Source organism: Euprymna scolopes, chromosome 27 (assembly GCF_053919585.1).
Source record: "Euprymna scolopes isolate OS-2025 chromosome 27, ASM5391958v1, whole genome shotgun sequence".
Lineage (NCBI taxonomy): Eukaryota > Metazoa > Mollusca > Cephalopoda > Sepiida > Sepiolidae > Euprymna > Euprymna scolopes.
In genome coordinates, this window is record NC_136508.1 from 70323261 (window position 1) to 70342248 (window position 18988).

The following is an 18988-nucleotide window of genomic DNA, read 5'->3' on the forward strand; positions in this document are numbered from 1 at the left end:
AAAATAGGAAGCGATAAAAAGCAAAAGCAGGATTTAGTCGGACCCTCCCTCTTAAAAAAAAAAAACAATTAAAAAATAATGCTTTGCTATTTGCTGCGCTGTATGGGAGATTACTCAATTGTGGGTGTCCAGTCATTTCAGGTCCATTGACGTTATTCCGCTTCCATTTCGTGTAATACTATATATATATATATATATATATATATATATATATATATATATATATATATATGTATATATATATATATATATATATATAATGTGTGTATATACATATATATATATGTATAAATATATATGTATATATATATATATATTAAGAGGAAGTTCGACTTACCCATGCTCGAACACACACACGCACACACACATACACACACACACACGCACACACAAAAAGAAACAAACACACAAAACACACACACATGTCTGTGTTAATATGTGTGTACGAGAGACCGAGAGTCTTACAGAGGATAAGAAAAACATCGTTACCGTCGGTTTCAAATCTGGTCACCTATGTCGGACTCCTTTTAGCCTTTGTTTTCATCCATCTTTCTAGTTAGGCAGATATACATAAACGGAAACGTGCACTGAGATCTGAACCTTCAAGTTCCAGAAGAATGTAATTTTACAACTGAATTTTAATCAATACACGGGTTCTTGACCCTTTTCTGCAGATGTCATTAATACGAATAAATAAATATATAATAAAAAATAATAAGAATAAATAAATAAATATATAAAATAAAAATTAATAAGTAAATAATGATTCCCGGAAAATTCAACAAAACATGTGATTAGTTGTAGTTCACACATCTTGAGTAGCAGAGATCCTAATCTTTTTGCAGATGTTTCACGTATTTTTTTAATTAAATAATTATAAATACTATTGACTAGCGTACACGCTCTGTTAGAAATGACGATAAAATATTCTGCTTCGCCAGTGTTCGAACTAATCTATATATCTATAAAAGTAAGAATGTGTGTGTGAGGACAATTCTCAACCTATATACTCAACGAATTGTTAATCTACAAACATGAGATTTGGTGTATAGGGTATTCAGACACGTGGAAAACTTTTTAATCGGTTTTTATCGGGGAAAAAGGGCCGCTAAGGGGTAAAAATTAAAAAAAAATGTTAGTAGGGGTTATCGGATTTTTATCAGTTGACAACTGTTTCACGAATGCGCATGCGTGAATTGCTCACATGACATATTCTTTATGCTACGAATAAGTAGGTTTGAAAACACTCTTCTAAAGACGGTGTAAACCTGGTATAATGGTTATCGTACTTGATTTACTGCCTAGGTGTTGGTTTCGATCTCAGCTCGAGTATTTCTTTTTTTTTACTTACATGAAGTGAACTGTTTAGAAAAATATAATATTCGCATGTGTCAGTTTCTGTATGAATTAATATATAATATTTATGCGTATTTACGACCGGGCAACATCGGACGGCCAACTAGTATTCATATAAAATTACGTGGTAAACTTAATTCTTCATGTATTATCATCATCATCATCATCATCATCATCATTTCTAATTGTATAAAAAAAAACCCCAAAAAACAAAAAGAAAACTAAAGGATTTCTTTCCGAATTCATTTCAGGTGACGAGAATTGTCTATTTTCTTTTTTTTTTTCCCCTCACCGCTTCAAAAGCGTTTGTTTGGTGTCTAGAAAACAAATGCATGTTTGTTACTCGCCAAATGATTTATCATGAGGCGGATTTATTTATTGTTTTGTTTTATGGAAATCGCTTAAGACAAGTCATGAAGCCACTTGATTTAAGGAGCTAAAATAATAAATATTACTTCAAGGTTAAAAAAAAAAAAACTCCGGTCCTGGATATGACCTTAAACTATATCCAGTGGTGAGCCCCCAGCTTGCGGGCTTTGGGGAGTGTGGAGCCACCCTTTAATTGCCATTGCTCCCAGGTCCACTCTGACCCGGAATGGTAGTACCTGTTAGAGTCCCAACTATAGGTTAAATAGAAACCGACTTGGAAACAACAAATATATTCTATTAAAAAGAAATGTCCTTAAAATCTTTGGATTCGGCATTAAATAACCTAAAAAGGGTTGATATGCCGTACAACAAAAATAACCAACCAACCAACCAACCAACCAACCAACCAACCAACCAAAAAACCTCCACAAAAACGTTCGTCTAGCTGAAATTACTATCAATATCTTCCCCCACTCTTTATCTGTGCCTAAACCTAAACGTAGATTCCATGAACAAAGTTTTTTTCTTAGAACTGCACGCCTGTGGAACTCTCTTCGGTTTCCCTGCTTTCCAGCTGACTACAATATGGTTGTGTTCAAGTCTAACGTAAACAAGCCGTACCCGTAATAATACAATTTACCAAATTTCCACTACTAAAGATTACTACGATATTGTCCCATTAACTACTATACACTAATTAACCCTTGTCCTGGAGTGGTCTTCGAGCCCTGATAAGTGGTGAAAAAATAAAAACAAAACAAAAAACACAACTAACGATAAGTACATTCCGAACGAGAAATTAGCAAGAAATAATATCGCTCATAGAATGTGAGGAGTAAACTAAATGCCTCCTTTCTGCTCCCCTCGAATTATGTACAAATAAATACACATTGACCTTTATTATTTATAGAATGGAAGATTTTAGAGGTTTTGGGTTTGTGTCGGTAAAAGTTTACTATGACAAAGAAAATGATTTTTATTTCAGATTTTAGACAGGTCTACGTTGGAGAAATTTAGAAATAGCTAAATTTCAATTTCAGTCTTTTATTGTGTAATTAAAAAAAAAATGAATCAGAATCCCCTATTCTCTATCTCTGCCTAAGACTAAACGCAAATTCCGCGTTAGCGCGGGGCTGCTTTCCAGCTGACTAGAACATGGTCGCTTTAAAGTTCAATGTAAACAAGTTCTTATTCAGTTGTCCTCTTAAATAAGCAAATTCTAGCCAATTTTAATCATTGTCGATCACCACGGTGTTGTCTCACCAACCACCTAACACACATTAAGCCTTATCCTCGAGTTGCCTTCGCGCCTTGGTAAGAAATGCCTCTTTTGTAACCCCCCCCCCCAAAAAAAAATAAAAACAGAAATGAAGCCTAAATAGTAATCAAGAAATTATTGTAATATTTTCTTCTTAAAGAATCAGTTCTTACGAATTCGTCACAAAATTCGTTTCTGTGGGAGAGGGGATTTTCCGCGCTAATCTTGTGATTGAAAATGGAAGAAACCACACACCCGTTATTTTGTTGCTGTTGTTTTTTGTTTGTTTCTGCGGTAAACGTCGCATACTATTAAAAAAAAAACCAAAAAAAAAACACTAACCTATACGCTGCTAAAAAAAATCAACAAAATGGTGGGTTTTTAAACAATCGCATTTTAGGTGACAACATTATTGTATACTTTTGTGTCATGTCGACATAAGTATAAATTCCCAAAATTACGAAATATGGTCCGCCGGTACAATAATGTGCTAGATCTAGTTTTTACACTAACTCATCCATAATAACGATTCGACATTTTGATTTTTGAAATGGCGGATTGTCAAGCGGATTGATTGCAGTCACCTCCCTAGGAATGTTAAGAGCTCTTCCGCATTAAAACACACGACGAAACTCTATAAATCGATGCACTCGATAAATTTTATTTTTATTTGTAATTAATGTATAGAATGTACACTAATCTCAACATGATACATAAGTAGGTAATAATATTTTCACCTGAAATGCGTTTGGTTAAAAATCAACTTCTCTTTTCAAGCACCCTATCTCTCTCTCTCTCTCTCTCTCTCTCTCTATATATATATATATATATATATATATATATATATATATATATATATATATATATATATATATGTTCTTGTCCGGGATTCCCACTATATTAAAAAACAGGAAAAAAATCCATATGATTTAATTGCTCGTAAAGGAACGAAAATTTCATATTCCAAAAATCACGAAGCTGATCTAATCGTTTTATTTTTAGCTAAGAAAATCAAATTTTATAAGTAAGCCAGAAGGGACTGTCTGGCGTCACCATCTTGAAGAAACAAACTTGCGAGAGTTCCTTGTAATGTCTATGATTTCCTATTAATCTCTACAAATCTTTCTTTATAAAAATGAAAATACTTGATCAATTTACGTGATTCTTTTTTTGGGGGGAGGGGCGGATATAATATTTTCGTTCCCTCACTGATAGGTACACCGTAAAGAATTTTCCGTATCTTTGTTTTTGATATAGGATGAGGAGGGATTCTGGACAACCAGTAAAAATTATTATCTGCAAATATTTAGCATAATCAATAATAATGCGATATATTTCTTTCTCATCGCAAGATGTGACACATTATCGGAAGATGAGAAGAATGCGAGCAGGTCCGTTAGTATTTCCTGGTCGGGCCGCCTCAAGCAATCAGCGAAACTACTTTCATACCCAAGAGAGGGGGCAAGGACTGCGAGAGTAGGCTTACTAGAGAAAACCCTAGGACGAATACCTCAGCCCGAGGGATAAAAAGACACCAAAGTGTCCCGGTTACTATCGGATTTATTGTCGACAGCGGATCTCCGACTGGTATGTATTTGTTAGTATCACCGATCGGCAAATAAACGCCACCAGTTTAAAGAGAATTTATAGTGCTTATTTAGAATAAAACTTATTTTTAAAACAAAGAAAAATCATTATGATGCACGTACCCACCAGGGAAGGAAAGTTTCATATTCCCAAAATCACGTAAATTGATTAAGTAGTTTTATTTTTAAATAAGAAAATCAAATGCTATAAGTAAAAAATAAGGGGTTGCCTCGCGTCGTTATCTTAAAAAAAAGCAAGGGTAGATGAATGTACAATAATTCAAGCATGCGTGATTAGCCTTGTGATGCTAACGATTTCACATTACTCGCTAAAAATCGTAAATTTGTATTTTCTTAGTTAAAAAAGACGACACCATCGATTGATGTGATTTTTGGAATATGAAACTTTCGTTCCATGACGAGTACGTACATCATAAGGATCTTTTTCTGTATTTAAAAAAAATATGTGTAATTCTAAATCCGTCATAACTTATTTATTCAGTTATTTATTTATTTTTATTTAAATAAGACATATTGTATTAGACGTAAGTTTGTCAAATTTCATTTTTTTTTCTTTAGCGCGCAATCTGGTCACGTTTATCTTCTATTATTATCCTTCGCTTCTTACAACTTTAAAAAAACATTTATTATGATAATGTTCCGGTATGTTTTTTTTTGTTCCCTTTTAGAATTGGACCCAATAAAAGAAAATAACTACATAAAAATATATATGATGTACATATATACGGATCGGAAATATAATATTCCAAAAATCACGTAAATTGATCAAGTAGTTTTATTTTTAACCAAGAAAATTGTTTTAAAACGATTTAAAATGATTAATGTGAAAGCGGTAGCATTACAGGGCAAATTTCACAAGTTTTAACTATTGTGCTCTTATCTGCTCTTGATTTTTGTTCATTATTGCTACGCAAGACAGCTCCTTTTTGTTTACTCATAAAATTTGATTTTCTCATTAAAAAAATAAAACTGACCAATTTACGTAAATTTTGGAAGATGATATTTTTTTGGGATATGATATTATTTGATATAACGTGATTTTTGGGATATGATGTTCCATGAAAATTTATTTTCATTTCCTACATTTAGAAAAAAATTAGATTTAAGTTTTAAATAAAAACCGAAACATTGTATTAGACGTAAGTTCGTCATTTTATTATTTTTTTCTTACTGTTGGCGAGAAATCTAATGACTTACACAGTGAATTAGCTTTCGCGTATTATACTTTTAAAGGCATATTTATTATGACAATGTTCCGGCATTTTTTTTTTTTGTGTGTGTGTAGGGGTAGAATCGACAGACCGAGTTTTTTTTTTTTTTTAATGTGTGGTTTTAAGCAAAAACAACAGCGCCTACTTGTCATGTCGAAAATAGTAATATTTGTAAAAATTACGATAATTCATCGAGTTTGGCCTTCGGGACAAGATCAATGTGTAGTATCTGTTCTTCAGATGCTGCACTTCAATTTCTTGTTCGCTGTCAGTGGAGGAGAAGTCCTTCACGACTGAGACAATTTTTATTTTTGTTCCTTTTCTCCACGTTAAAAACGACCCTGGTGTCTAACTCTGTCCTGTGGGGAGGCATTGTAAATAGAAACCACTGCTATTGTGTTTGTAGCAAATTAAAAATGTCTATCACGTTGGTCTAAAATATTACGCCAACCATTAAAGTGGCTAAAAGGGAGATAAGTATCCCCTGCATTTGCAATCTTCAAGTGTTCACATATAGGGAAAATTACATTTTCCCTAAGGTTTTTTTTAAAGAATTACTTTTAATTATTAATAATTTTCTAGTCAATGAATTTTTGTAATTTTTGGATAGATTTTTTTGACATAACAAGTAAGTACTGCTGATTTTGCTTAAAAACAAATATCGATCTGTCAACTCTATCTTAATAAGAATCCTCTTTTTTTCTAAAGTATGTTCCGAGGATACCATGCTTATGAAAACTAAAGAAGTCATGATTTTTTTCGGGGAAAAAACCTGTATTATCAGCAGCAGTCGCGAAACACGCGCCTCTTCAGCCAATGACTTAAAGTAACGAACCCGGATATGTAAAAAAAAAGCAAAAAAAGGCATGTGCGTTCGGTACCGACAGGGAGTGAGAAACGGAGAAAGAGAGGAAGAGAGAAATACATATATAGTGGGAGGGGCACTAACGGGAAATCACGCTTCTAAAAATACGGGCATAAATAAAGTCAGCGTGCGTCGGACTTAGCAGTCATTTCGATAGCTTGTAGCTGTCGTCGCAACACGAAAAGCACGCAGCGGAAGAAAAACAAAAACTCAAGGAAAGCGTACCACTAACAACAACAAAAAAAAAACACTTAAAGAAACTACACGCTTTCAAAATATACAAATACATACATAACGTAAAATATTTATTATATCTGTACTACGAAACAAATCGTTTATACGGACTTTTTTTCGGATTGGCTTTCTCCTGACGGCTTGTATTTGTTTGTTAGTCGAAGCTGTAAACACTCACTTTTGAAAACCAACACATTTTAACCCTAAAAATCAAAACAAAAGTACAAGTTTTAAACGTACACAAACACACAAACTATATTTTTGTTATATTTATAATAGTGCATTTTAAAAGACCCCACGAGGAAATTCGCCAACAGTAACCACCAGCATGCTCTCTTTCATAGATTTAACGCAAGCTGCCGGGTCCGTACCTTCTGAAAAGGTGGATGACGGTTCAACTAACGGTCCGGCCTTAGAGTCGTCATCGAGCGGGTTTTACACGCAGCTCATTATTGGCGTCTACATGCTCTACCTTGCCGTGCAGTTGTATAAACACGACGTGAAAATCTCCTGGTCGCTTCTTCTGAAGCTGATTACGCTCTCTGTTATTTACTGGACACTAACATACCCGAATTCGCAAGAACCGAATAACTACGGCACTATCATCTTCATCACTACGCTGGTCTTGGTACATAAAAGTCTGCGTAGTCCTCATCTACCGGTGCTTAACAAGGCTGTGATTATTACAGGTAAAGAAACTTTCTTTTTATTTATTTTCTATTATTGATGCCTTTTTCGAAATATAATCTCATGTTTGATTTTATCTACTATACATTTGCACTTGCCCCATGATGGCATATTGCTATTCTTCAGAATAGCAATATGCCATCATGCGTATATGAATCATGTTAACCCATCGGCCCTATCAAATCACTGAAAACAAGCAACACGACCCTGGTTAGTACTGACTACTGCGATTATTTCGGAGCATTTACTGCTGATTACAAACTCTACATAAAGATAAATAAAAAAAGGTCGCCGCTAGACTCGAAGTAGTATCGGCGACAGACTGTAGTCCTGTCAAATCTTAAGCAACTTGCTTAAATATTTACTTAATCTTTTTCGGTGGTTATTAAGACTGAGTAAGTACATAATATTTTCGTAGCTGTTTACGAGTTTGGTTGAACTTTGCCAAATCGTATTTTTTTTTTTCCTTTTTTTTTTTAACGGGCCAGATTGACCAAATACATTACTGGTCAACATTAAGTTCTGAAAAAAAAGGCACATATTTGCCAGAAACTAAATATTAGAGTTTCTTCGCCAGCGACAATTATTTTGAATAATACGTTTATATCCGAAATAATAAGTGCATTTCAATTATTTTTTATAATGTTATTTATTGTAAAATTTCGTATATTAGTTCTACATTCCACTTTCTAATTTATATAATTACATGTCACAAATGTCTACGTTTTTCTCTCTCTTTTTACCGCAACTCTTAAGTGCCAACTAGACAATGTACATTTTGTCTAGCACCTTGTCAAAATATTGATAATCTAATGTTATTTAATTATTTGTTCTACTCAACGTGTGCACCTTTTTTTGTAGTATAGAGCCATCGCTTATCAAGGCCCGTAGATAATAGATAGGATAAGGGTTAATAAGAGCGAAGTGACAATACCGTGATGATCAATGAAGGTGGACATCGGATAGAAATGAATTATATACGAAGACTGCTCAATAACTACTTGTTTGCATTGCTTGAAGATGGTCAGCTATACGGTACTGTGTTTCACAGACAAACAGTTTCTGAGCAAAAAGCATTGCTCACGGGATTTTAGTTTAATTTTAGACACAGATCAAGAGTAAGGGAAATGGCTGATAGTGGCTGTAGCTAGTCGAGTGCTAATGTTAGAATAGGACACCGACCTTGTTGCAAACGTTATCAACTTGTTAAAGAGGATGCTTCAACTGAGGAAAATTGGAAAATATATAAAATTATACATACATATATTAAATAATCTGCATTGCGTATTATATTCTTGCCGGCTAGAGTGAAGGAAAGAAGATAACCGCTGTCAGTTTTCTTCTGACACACACCGAAAAAGCAATTTCTGCCGATTATTTCCCGCATTTAAAAAAAATTGGAATTCAGCAAAACGCTATTTTTCCTCCTTTCCTATATTCTTCTTTGCTTCCCTCTAGCCGGCATTTTTTTAAACTCCATTCTTTGCCGCGCCTTTTCCTAGCGAAATAGTTCGCATTGACCGCGATGCTGTTCACTTACTTGTAGTCATGAACGAAAATTGGGGAAAACCCCTTGACAACTATAGTTTGACACAATTAGATGCTACATACGCACGCCTACGCCTGTCCGGGACAATTCCACCTGTTGCTTCATTCAGAAAGTGGGTCATCAAGGCATTCCCATGCAAAGTTATTTTTATTCAGCCGTCTCTTCTCCCTCTCTCTCTTTCTTTCTTTCTCTCTTTCTCTCTCTCTCTCTCTCTCCATATATATATATATATATATATATATATATATATATATATATATATATATATATTGTGTGTGTGTGTGTGTGTGTGCGTGCCTTTGTTAAACAGACTGAATAATTTCACTTGTTTCTCTGATATTTGAAAAAATATTATGTGTAACAGCAACAATAAATATAATTGAAAAAATAAGAGGAAAAATTCATATAGATTTATTATCGTCTTGTCTTTATTTCAAGACTTCTTCGAGAGGATTTGTTTGTAGAAATAAACTATAAGTACAATCGACCATCCCGATAACGCCTTGAAGTAAATACGAAACATTGATGAGTACAAACAATTTTTTTAATCCTTTTTCATTTTCATTAGGTTGAAATATTATTCCCATAATTTTCATTATAAATATACTTGTTTATATACATATATATATATATATACATGTACACACACGCACACACACATGTATATATATGTGTGTGTATATATATACATATATATATATATATATATATATATATATATATAGAGAGAGAGAGAGAGAGAGAGCGAGAGAGAAAGAAGGAGAAAATAAAAATGTGAGTACTTATATCAAGTACTAATAGATAATATTTTGAAAGAAAAATAAGAAAAGCGTGCCCATTCCGAATGAAAATTGTTTAAGAGAAACTATGTATGACAAATTCCGAAAATCCGTCAAGATAATATCAAAATGCTGAATATTCTTTTCTAATGACAAACCATATTACAAGCAAAAAGTTTTTGTTCATTAAAATAATAAAAACAAATATTATCAACACGATTAATTTCATCTTGTTATAGGGTTTTGTTTTCAATTGTATCCTTAAACAAACAGTCTATAATGTTGCATTTTCTTTTGATTCTGTCCATTAGGTTGTGATCGTGGGTTTGGCCATGCTCTCGCCGTTCGGCTTGATCAGATGGGGTTTAAGGTGTTCGCCGGCTGCCTTTTCAAAGGAGATGAAGGCGCCGAAGCTTTGAAAGCAAAATGTTCGGATCGACTACACATTCTGCAATTAGATGTGACCGACCCGCAACAGGTCGACTCGGCTTTCATCACCATCAAAGAAAATTTAGGAAATGACGGTAAGTGTCAATTGAAATTTCATATACATTTCAATTAATGTTTGAATAAACATTACTAAGTTATCCGATCTAAAAGCGCAAGTTTACTACTGACTTATTAATTTCACAATAAAAACGACAAAAGATATGCAGATGTTTTGGATTATACATACATACATACATACATACATACATACATACATACATACATGCATGCATGCATACACACACACACACACACACACACACACACACATATATATATATATATATATATATATATTGACCGGTGTTAATCGTGACACCCTGCACTGATAATTTCCGAAAGGATGAAACACTAGTGTCTTTAGGTATTTAATAGTTAGTAAAGTAAATGATTATGTATATATATATATATATATATATATATATATATATATAACTACTTCATTTAATCACATAAATTAATATACGAAAGTATAAATTTATGCGTAGACTTTAAGTATTTACTTCAACAGTGCTCAATACGTAGGCAGAGCTAGGTAGTAAGTAAAACCTATATATATATATATATATAATTGTTTACTTTAATAATTATTAAATATATATATATATTAACAATAACAATAATAATGATAATAATAATAATAATAATAATAATAATAATAATAATAATCATAATAATCATAATAATATTTCTTTTCTATTTTGTTTTCAGTTTTGTGGGGTGTGGTAAACAACGCTGGCATTTGCTATATCGGAAATACCGAGATGATTCCAAGGGAAGATTCCTTAAAAATCATGGACGTCAACTTTCGCGGCCCGTATCTGCTCACCACGAAGTTATTGCCCTTACTCAGAAGGAGTGGTGGTCGCATCGTTAACGTCTCAAGCAATGCCGGCCTCGCCCCCGTTCCCCTGATGGGGCTCTACTGTTGTTCCAAATCGGCGCTGTTCATGTACTCCGAGGTGCTCCGAGCTGAAAACGAACGATGGGGCGTGAACGTGTCGGCAATCATACCAAGCGGATACAAAACTGGTACGTTTTGTTTTTAGTTCATTTTCTGATGCAAATCGTTGGTTCCTTTGTTTTTATAGCAAATCAACAATTACGAATGGTTCTTGGATGTAGACTTAGGATTAACTAAAAAAAAAATGTAATATGCATTAAAATATATTTCCAATATGTTACTTAACAATAACAGTGCTTTGAAATTGGTTTTTGTTTTGCAGGAATCATCGCTTACGACAAAGAAAAAATGGCAGAAAAATGGTGGGCCCGGGCTCCAAAAGTTGTTCAAGAAGATTTTGGCAGAAAGGCATTCCTAATCAAAGATAAAGCTGGAGGTAAGATATGTTTTTTAAAGTCTTTTTTTAATATAAAAACAATGGATGTTCACTTGTAAAATGTTTTCTAAAAGCGATTTTGAAAGTTTACATTCCGCATATTTTATTAAAGGCTGTTTGCTTGCATAAAGAGGCTGATCGTGAAAGAATGCATACAATCGTGATTTTCTGCTCCCAGCCCTAGACCCATATAGCTATTTTCTTTATTATGTATTGATTTCTAAAATAAAGTAAAACCTAGCCGTTGCTGTTTTAAGCATGTATTGCTCGTAGGCAGACATCATTAGACTTCTCGTAAAACTTTACTTAAGAACAATTGAATTCTAAATGACTACGTAATAACAGAACATGACCAGAAAGAACCTTATCCTGACAGAACTTGGACCATTTTACCCTCAAAGAATCAACACTTTCTATGTTTTAGATACCATTTATCCGGGACAAAATTGTTAGTTTTGTGTTATTATTGTTGTTTTTTAACTGGACACATAAACACACAGGCAACTGGCCTTTTGTAATAGATTCGTGTAAAAAGAAAAATAAATAAAAAAAAAAAATAATAATAAACAACTAAATTTTCATGCTATAATTAATTTCTTTTATCTCCCATTTATTTCCAGACTCACAGGACATGCTCTCCAAGGACCTCTCCCCCGTAATAAACGCTATGGTTGACGGCCTGCTCTCCACGAATCCCAAACATGTCTACTACACAGGTTTCCTGGCTCGTTCATTACCCTTCCTCTATCTCCATTTGCCGAGCATGCTCCGAGAACCGGTGATGGGTGTTCTGGCTGACTGGTTCGAGTTTCAACCCGCTTGTTTACAAGTCGACCAGTCGTAAAAAAAACACTGAAAGAAAGACTTCTTTTTTATTTCGTTGAAATATCTCTTATTTTTTTTATTGTTCATCCAACTGTTTAATGCCCTCTTATTATTGAAGAGGTGACATTGTTGGTATTGTAATGGCAGGTCATGTGACCTGCAATACTTGTACGTTCCTCTGGGAGAGGACGTGTCTATACAATCGGATCAATGGTGGATTGTGTCTAGGTTGTATAAAAATTAAGAATTCATATAGACAGGTAATACGTTAAAAAAAAACGACTAATATATACCCTGGTTTATATATGTAAGGACGTAGATATACGCTTGTAAATAATTGCTATTATCGTCATAATTGTATGAGATCAACAAGGCAAGGTGTTGTCATGTTTAATCGCTTTTCATGTCCTCCTCCGTGTATTATTTTAATTACTGAACGGTGAAAAAAAAAATCAATTACTGCTTTAATGTTGTTTTTTTTTCCAGGATCTTTCGCCTATTTTATAAGCAATATTTTGCGCCTTGTTGAACTTGTATTTTTATGAACGAAGCTTTATTGCCTACATATACTTTGATCAAATATTTACATCTATATCTATATTTACATGTAAATTGTGTATATTTTTTAAAAACGTTTCTATGTTATATTTCGTTTGTTAAAAATGCCACGGATAAACGTCTATGGACAGGTTTTGTTTTGTCCAGGTAAAAACGTTTATGGTAAAAAATGACCATCAGATTTGTGCTCAGATTTTGTAAAAATTAAAATTCATTTAAAATATGATCGAATATTTTCACCCTATAAATTTCACCCACGTATATATTAACGTATATTTATGAGATAAAAATATTTAAATTTATTAAAAATTCATTCATATTTCTTACATGAAAGCGAAAGCGAATATAAATTTGTAGCTACTGTTTCTAAGAAGATATGGATCTTTCAATAATGTAATAAAAGATATATAAGAAGTTAATGTAGTTTTCTTGAAGCATTGTTTAATGTGTATATAAAAGAAAATTGAGGCAGTAAAATGCAGATGTGTAGCGGAGAGTCAAAAACCAAAGACGATGATGGTCGATTTAGCCATACCCTGCACTTATGATTCCAAGGATGAAACATTAGTGTCTATAGGTATTTAATAAGTATTATAGTAAATAATTATATATATATATATATATATATATATACATATGTATGCATATATATATGTATATATACATGTAAAATATAGTTTATATATATATATATATATATATATATATATATATATAATACCCGTGAAATATGATATATACGTATAATATATGTGAAAACTCCACGGATTAAGGACTATCCACTTAAAAAAAAATATCCACTGAAAAAGAAACACTTATGTTTCTTTTTCAGATTAAATGTTTTTAACTCTTTTTCAAAGTGTTTTAACATGTTTTATTAACTATTAGGTCTTATTTTAAGCTCTATCTCCTACTTGGTTTTATCGAACTTTTACATCTGGTTGAGATTACTTTATAAAAATATTATATTTCTTTAATATTTATAATTTACTTTTTTTACCATCTTGGATCATTTTGGTAAATTTAATTATCATTATATATATATATATATATATATATATATATATATATATATATATATATATATAGCATATTCCACAATCATAACTTAGTTTACATCAGATTGTATCCATCCGTTACACATTTGTACTGTACTACCTCGCATAAACATTCAAAAATATAAATTACCTTGTCTAAAATTAAGCAGAAATCGTCCAAATGACTTGTATTCGGTTCATTTCGACGACCAATAAACTATACGATTTTCTTTCGATCAATTTCTAAACACTTAACCAATCGTATTCAATTTGGCTGTGAAATATATATTTTTCTACTTACCTTATTTGAAAATAAACAATATTATTTGACCGCGTATAGAACAAGCAAAAGTACTTATTTATTTGTAAATATTTACATTAATTCTCATCTGATCGCAGGTATGTTTCGTTTCGGGACTTTGAACTCTATTCATGATTCGTTTTTTTTTTCAATTCTAATGTAATACAAAAGTAAAAACAAAAACTACAAAAACAAAAACGAACAAAAAAATAAACGAATTGTATACAAAGATGTATAATACGCTTTTACATATAGTAACCCTAAAAAGGGTTAATTCTTATATTGGACAGAGAAAACGAACAAATCGAAAAAAACGCATTAACATTTACATTAATTTTAACCGCGCACCTGTTATCTATTTTGAAGTTGGTGCTGAAAAGTAAATGTTCTATTCGATAATTGATATATATATATATATATATATATGCTATTTTATATTGTTTTTTTAACAAATACTGATTTTTACACGACTGCTGATTTATCTTAACTCGTTTTATACATTTTTGATATATATATAATATATATAACATATACATAATATATATATATATATATATATATATATATATATATATATATTTAAAAACTTCAGATGAATTTCTCCTCATTAGAAATATTTTTTTTAATTAAAATTTCAAATTATATCTTTAGCTATGAGCTGGTCTGTTTCAATTTTGTGGGAGAAATTGGTCTGAAGATTTGTTATTCTACTTTAAAAAAAAAGACGAAAAGTTTTTCTTGTAAAAATGCCACGTTGTTCTTCTGTTTCTATAGAAAATATATTGGAAATATTAATTACGTTTTCTTTATAGATCTCTTTGGTACGAACATACCAATCTCTTGCTTCTTCGACCTCTTACCCGTTTCCTATTTCATCAGTACATTTTTCGTCTTAAATCATCCTCTCATCAACCCGATATTATGAGCTGCCTTGTCTGGTACAAGGCTATTCAATGTCCATTGTTATTTTGAGACTGCAGAAGTCAACAAAAATGCCAAATGCGTTTCCATGTGACGTAACCCGGGGGTAAAAATGTCCGACTTTGCATCTCTCTTCAGAATTCGATAGATTTGTTTTGACAAACTGAGATTGTTGTAAATTGTCTGTGACCAAAGGAAAACAAAGTTCACTGTGATGAACTTGCTTTATACTTATATATATATATATATATATATATATATATATATATATATATATATATATATATATATATATATATAATGGAACTTCGAATCATTCACCTCCATTAAAAATCAATTTTACCGACTTTCCCAATTATTCCTAGCGCTTATTAACGATTAGACACTCTACAATTCACTACTACTGAATAATTAAGATCAAATAGCAAATTATTTTTATCTATTAAAGGAGTGCCTTGTTTTCAATATTACTCCCTTGTTAAAAAAACAAACTCTGACTTATTTGACTGCAAATAATGTTTCTGTTACTGTTCTCCTGAAATATTACATACACCGAGCACAATCCATGATAAAATTTGTTCATAACTCACGAACTTTTATGGGGTTTTACATCGTGTGTTTGCTGGTGTTATAAGCATCTATTATAGTCTTCAGGTTTTGTAAGTAGGAGCTGATTTTATAACGAATTAACGATGGAAACTACCTGTTATTCCGTTGTAATAAAAAATAACAGAAAAATGCTTCCTCAGTAATCATTAAGAAACTGAAATTAATATTCTGAATAAATAATCACTAACAAACATTTTTTTAGGGGTGGAGTACGGTTCGGTTCTGTGTGTCTTTGTGTTTATGCGTGTATGTATGCGTAGGTGTTTTGTTCGAAGTTCCGCTATTTTTATTTATTTTTATTTATTTATTTATTTTGTGATGAAAAAATGTCATGTTGCAATTCGGTCTCGTAAATACATTGGAAATATTAGTATTTTTTTTTTTAAAGATATGATCTTGTATATCCCAACCCATCCTTAGTAATGAATCAAGATAACGAGATAAGTCTTTCCTGTCTCCTTTTATTCCATTCTGATTTCTTTCTTATGCAATCCCCAACTTTTTAATTGTATACCTTTCCTCCTACGTGCATGTATATATTTTGTAACCACTACTGATTCGAAAATCAATTGTTCGTTCCACCTGTATAAAACTCATAATTAGTTTTTCATTTCATCCAAAATTAACGAAACACCAATATTCCTATATCTGCTTTGTCTGGTACAAGGCCATTCAATATTTTACATATGTCCATTGTTTATAGAAGCAGAAGAAAACAACGAAATGTTTGTCCATATTACGTGTGCGCCTGACAATGGTGCTAAATAAATGAAAACCTCGGAGGTAAAAAATTCCGACTCTGTATCTCTTTTCAGGATTTGACAGTCTTTTTTTGTCGAACTGAAATAATTTAACAAAAAATAAAAAATAAATAAAAAACAAACTATAAATATTTTTAATTTGTAAAAAGGAAAACAAATAAAGATAATTTTTTTAATTTTTTATAAAATCTTGTTGTCTTCATTCTTTTTAAAACCTGCTATTTTAACTGGGCTCGTACAATATTGTTACATCTTTGTGTCTGCTTTAATGAAATGTATCCTTACGGACAAACCGCACTTGTATCCCCCACTTTCACGTACATGCACCTAACAAACACGAATGACATTCCAAGATAACTCTGTAGTACTAAATATATATGCAGATTTCATTGAATAACAGAGATAGTTCCTGTTTGTTTCTCCTGCGATGTTTTTTTCCATTTAGTGGATAAATATTCGAACGTTCTGTCTGAGCGTAAAAAAAAAGTCAATGAAATGAAAAGATAGATCTCAATAAAAACAAACAGGAATTATCACTGTTGTTCAATGACACAAGAGACAAAATGGTGCACAAATATACCGATATATATATATATATATATATATATATATAAATATATATATATATATATATATATCTGTAATGGAATGCGGACAAAAATGGATGGTCAAATTCAATACTGCCAAGACGAAGCTTGTTTCCTTTATTACAAGAAATTACAAGAAACTTTCACTACCACCAATAGCAATGGGCAAGAACACATTACCCGAAAGTACTTCCTTCAAACTCCTCAGCCTAAAGCTTACAGGGACCACGAACTGGACCAGATACATTGAGAGCATTGCCAAGGCTGATGCGAAGAAGGTGGGCTCTGTCTACCGTGCTAGAAAGCTACTTACGCCTGAAAGTATCCTGTACCTCTATAAGATCACGATTCGCTTATGTATGGAGTATTGTTGTTACATTTGAACTGGTGCATCTGCTTCTTATCTCTCACTCTTTGACGGGTTTCAAAAGAGCGTCGCCAACCTGATAGATCCTGAACTGTCATCTAAACTTCATCCTCTGTCCCATCGACGAAATGTTGCATCCCTCTGCCTCTTCTACAAGTACTTCAATGGTGAATGCTCTGACGAACTACAAGCACCTGTACCCCTTCGACGTAAATACCACCGACAAACCCGACAGCCAGCTAAATCCCACCCCCTTCACAGTGGAGATCCCTAGGTGTAAGAAAGCCTTCTACAATAGTTTCTTACCTCATAACTGCTAGACTTTGGAACTCCCTTCCGGGATTCTGCTTTGCCAACTGTACTGACATGTAGAAGTTCAAGTGTAATGTGAACAGACATCTTGCTACTCATCTCCCTCCATAATACTCTTGTAACTTATGTCCCCGATGGTAGCCCCCTACTTCAAAGTGGCACTGTGTCTTGTTTGGGTTGAAAATTGAATAATATATATATATATATATATATATATATATATATATATATATATATATATAAGTCACCTATAATTCTTTTTATAATAAATGAAATCGCCAGACCGATCGTCGAAATCAAAATTCAAGCAAGCAAGCACAGACAGTCCACAGAGTTTTATAATAATATAGATTATCTCACAAAAATCTTTCCGTGAATACTTACGTGATTAGCACTCAAACAACCCCCGATAATATCGCGTGACTTGTTAACGTATCACAAAAGGACAAAGAAAAACAAACCATCCCCCAAAACCAGTCGATACTGTAGAACGAGCGGAACTCATAGTATCTACTATGTTTTGTCAAAAACAAAAAACTTATATGAACCAGACTCCAAAAGATTATTTATATTTGTCATACACGTCAAGGATACGTCTATGAAAATCAATCCAACACTCATGGCCATTTTTAAGCAGGGAATGACTGAATATATCAGTCTGAAGTATGATTTCAGTCAACTCTAGGAGGTACAGCCTCACAGGTTTTACCATCTTTATATGAGAATGTAATGATGTATTGCTAATTACCTAATATACGGCACAATCATGTTGACACACCGGTTCTCGCCAGATTACCGAAGTTTAAACGATGAGTATGGCAAGTACCAGATGGGTAACCATTTGGAGAAGGCTAGGCGCTGTATGTATCGCATCGTAGAGATTTCCAGGTTCATATCTGAGGGCGCGTTTAAGTCACTGGGGGAGATGCACCTCCGAATCCAGACTGAAAGCAACATGAAACTACC

At 32.7% G+C, this 18988-nt stretch overlaps 1 protein-coding gene across 1 annotated transcript; it reads left to right on the forward strand.

Moving 5' to 3' along the window:
• The first annotated feature begins 6807 nt into the window (after positions 1–6807).
• LOC145248912 (retinol dehydrogenase 7-like) lies at positions 6808–13021 on the forward strand. Its single transcript, XM_080110695.1, has 5 exons — positions 6808–7589; positions 10227–10439; positions 11116–11436; positions 11631–11744; positions 12365–13021. The coding sequence occupies exons 1-5, from the start codon at positions 7229–7231 to the stop codon at positions 12586–12588; spliced, it is 1233 nt and encodes a 410-aa protein (XP_079966821.1). The 5' UTR covers positions 6808–7228; the 3' UTR covers positions 12589–13021.
• Positions 13022–18988: the final 5967 nt, after the last annotated feature.

Bases quoted from the DNA above. Each gene is read 5' to 3' on its own strand.
- LOC145248912 (XM_080110695.1), top strand. From the start codon at position 7,229: ATGCTCTCTTTCATAGATTTAACGCAAGCTGCCGGGTCCGTACCTTCT. The intron at 11,437-11,630 runs GTACGTTTTGTT...TTTGTTTTGCAG, and splicing joins ACCAAGCGGATACAAAACTG to GAATCATCGCTTACGACAAA. The intron at 11,745-12,364 runs GTAAGATATGTT...ATTTATTTCCAG, and splicing joins AATCAAAGATAAAGCTGGAG to ACTCACAGGACATGCTCTCC.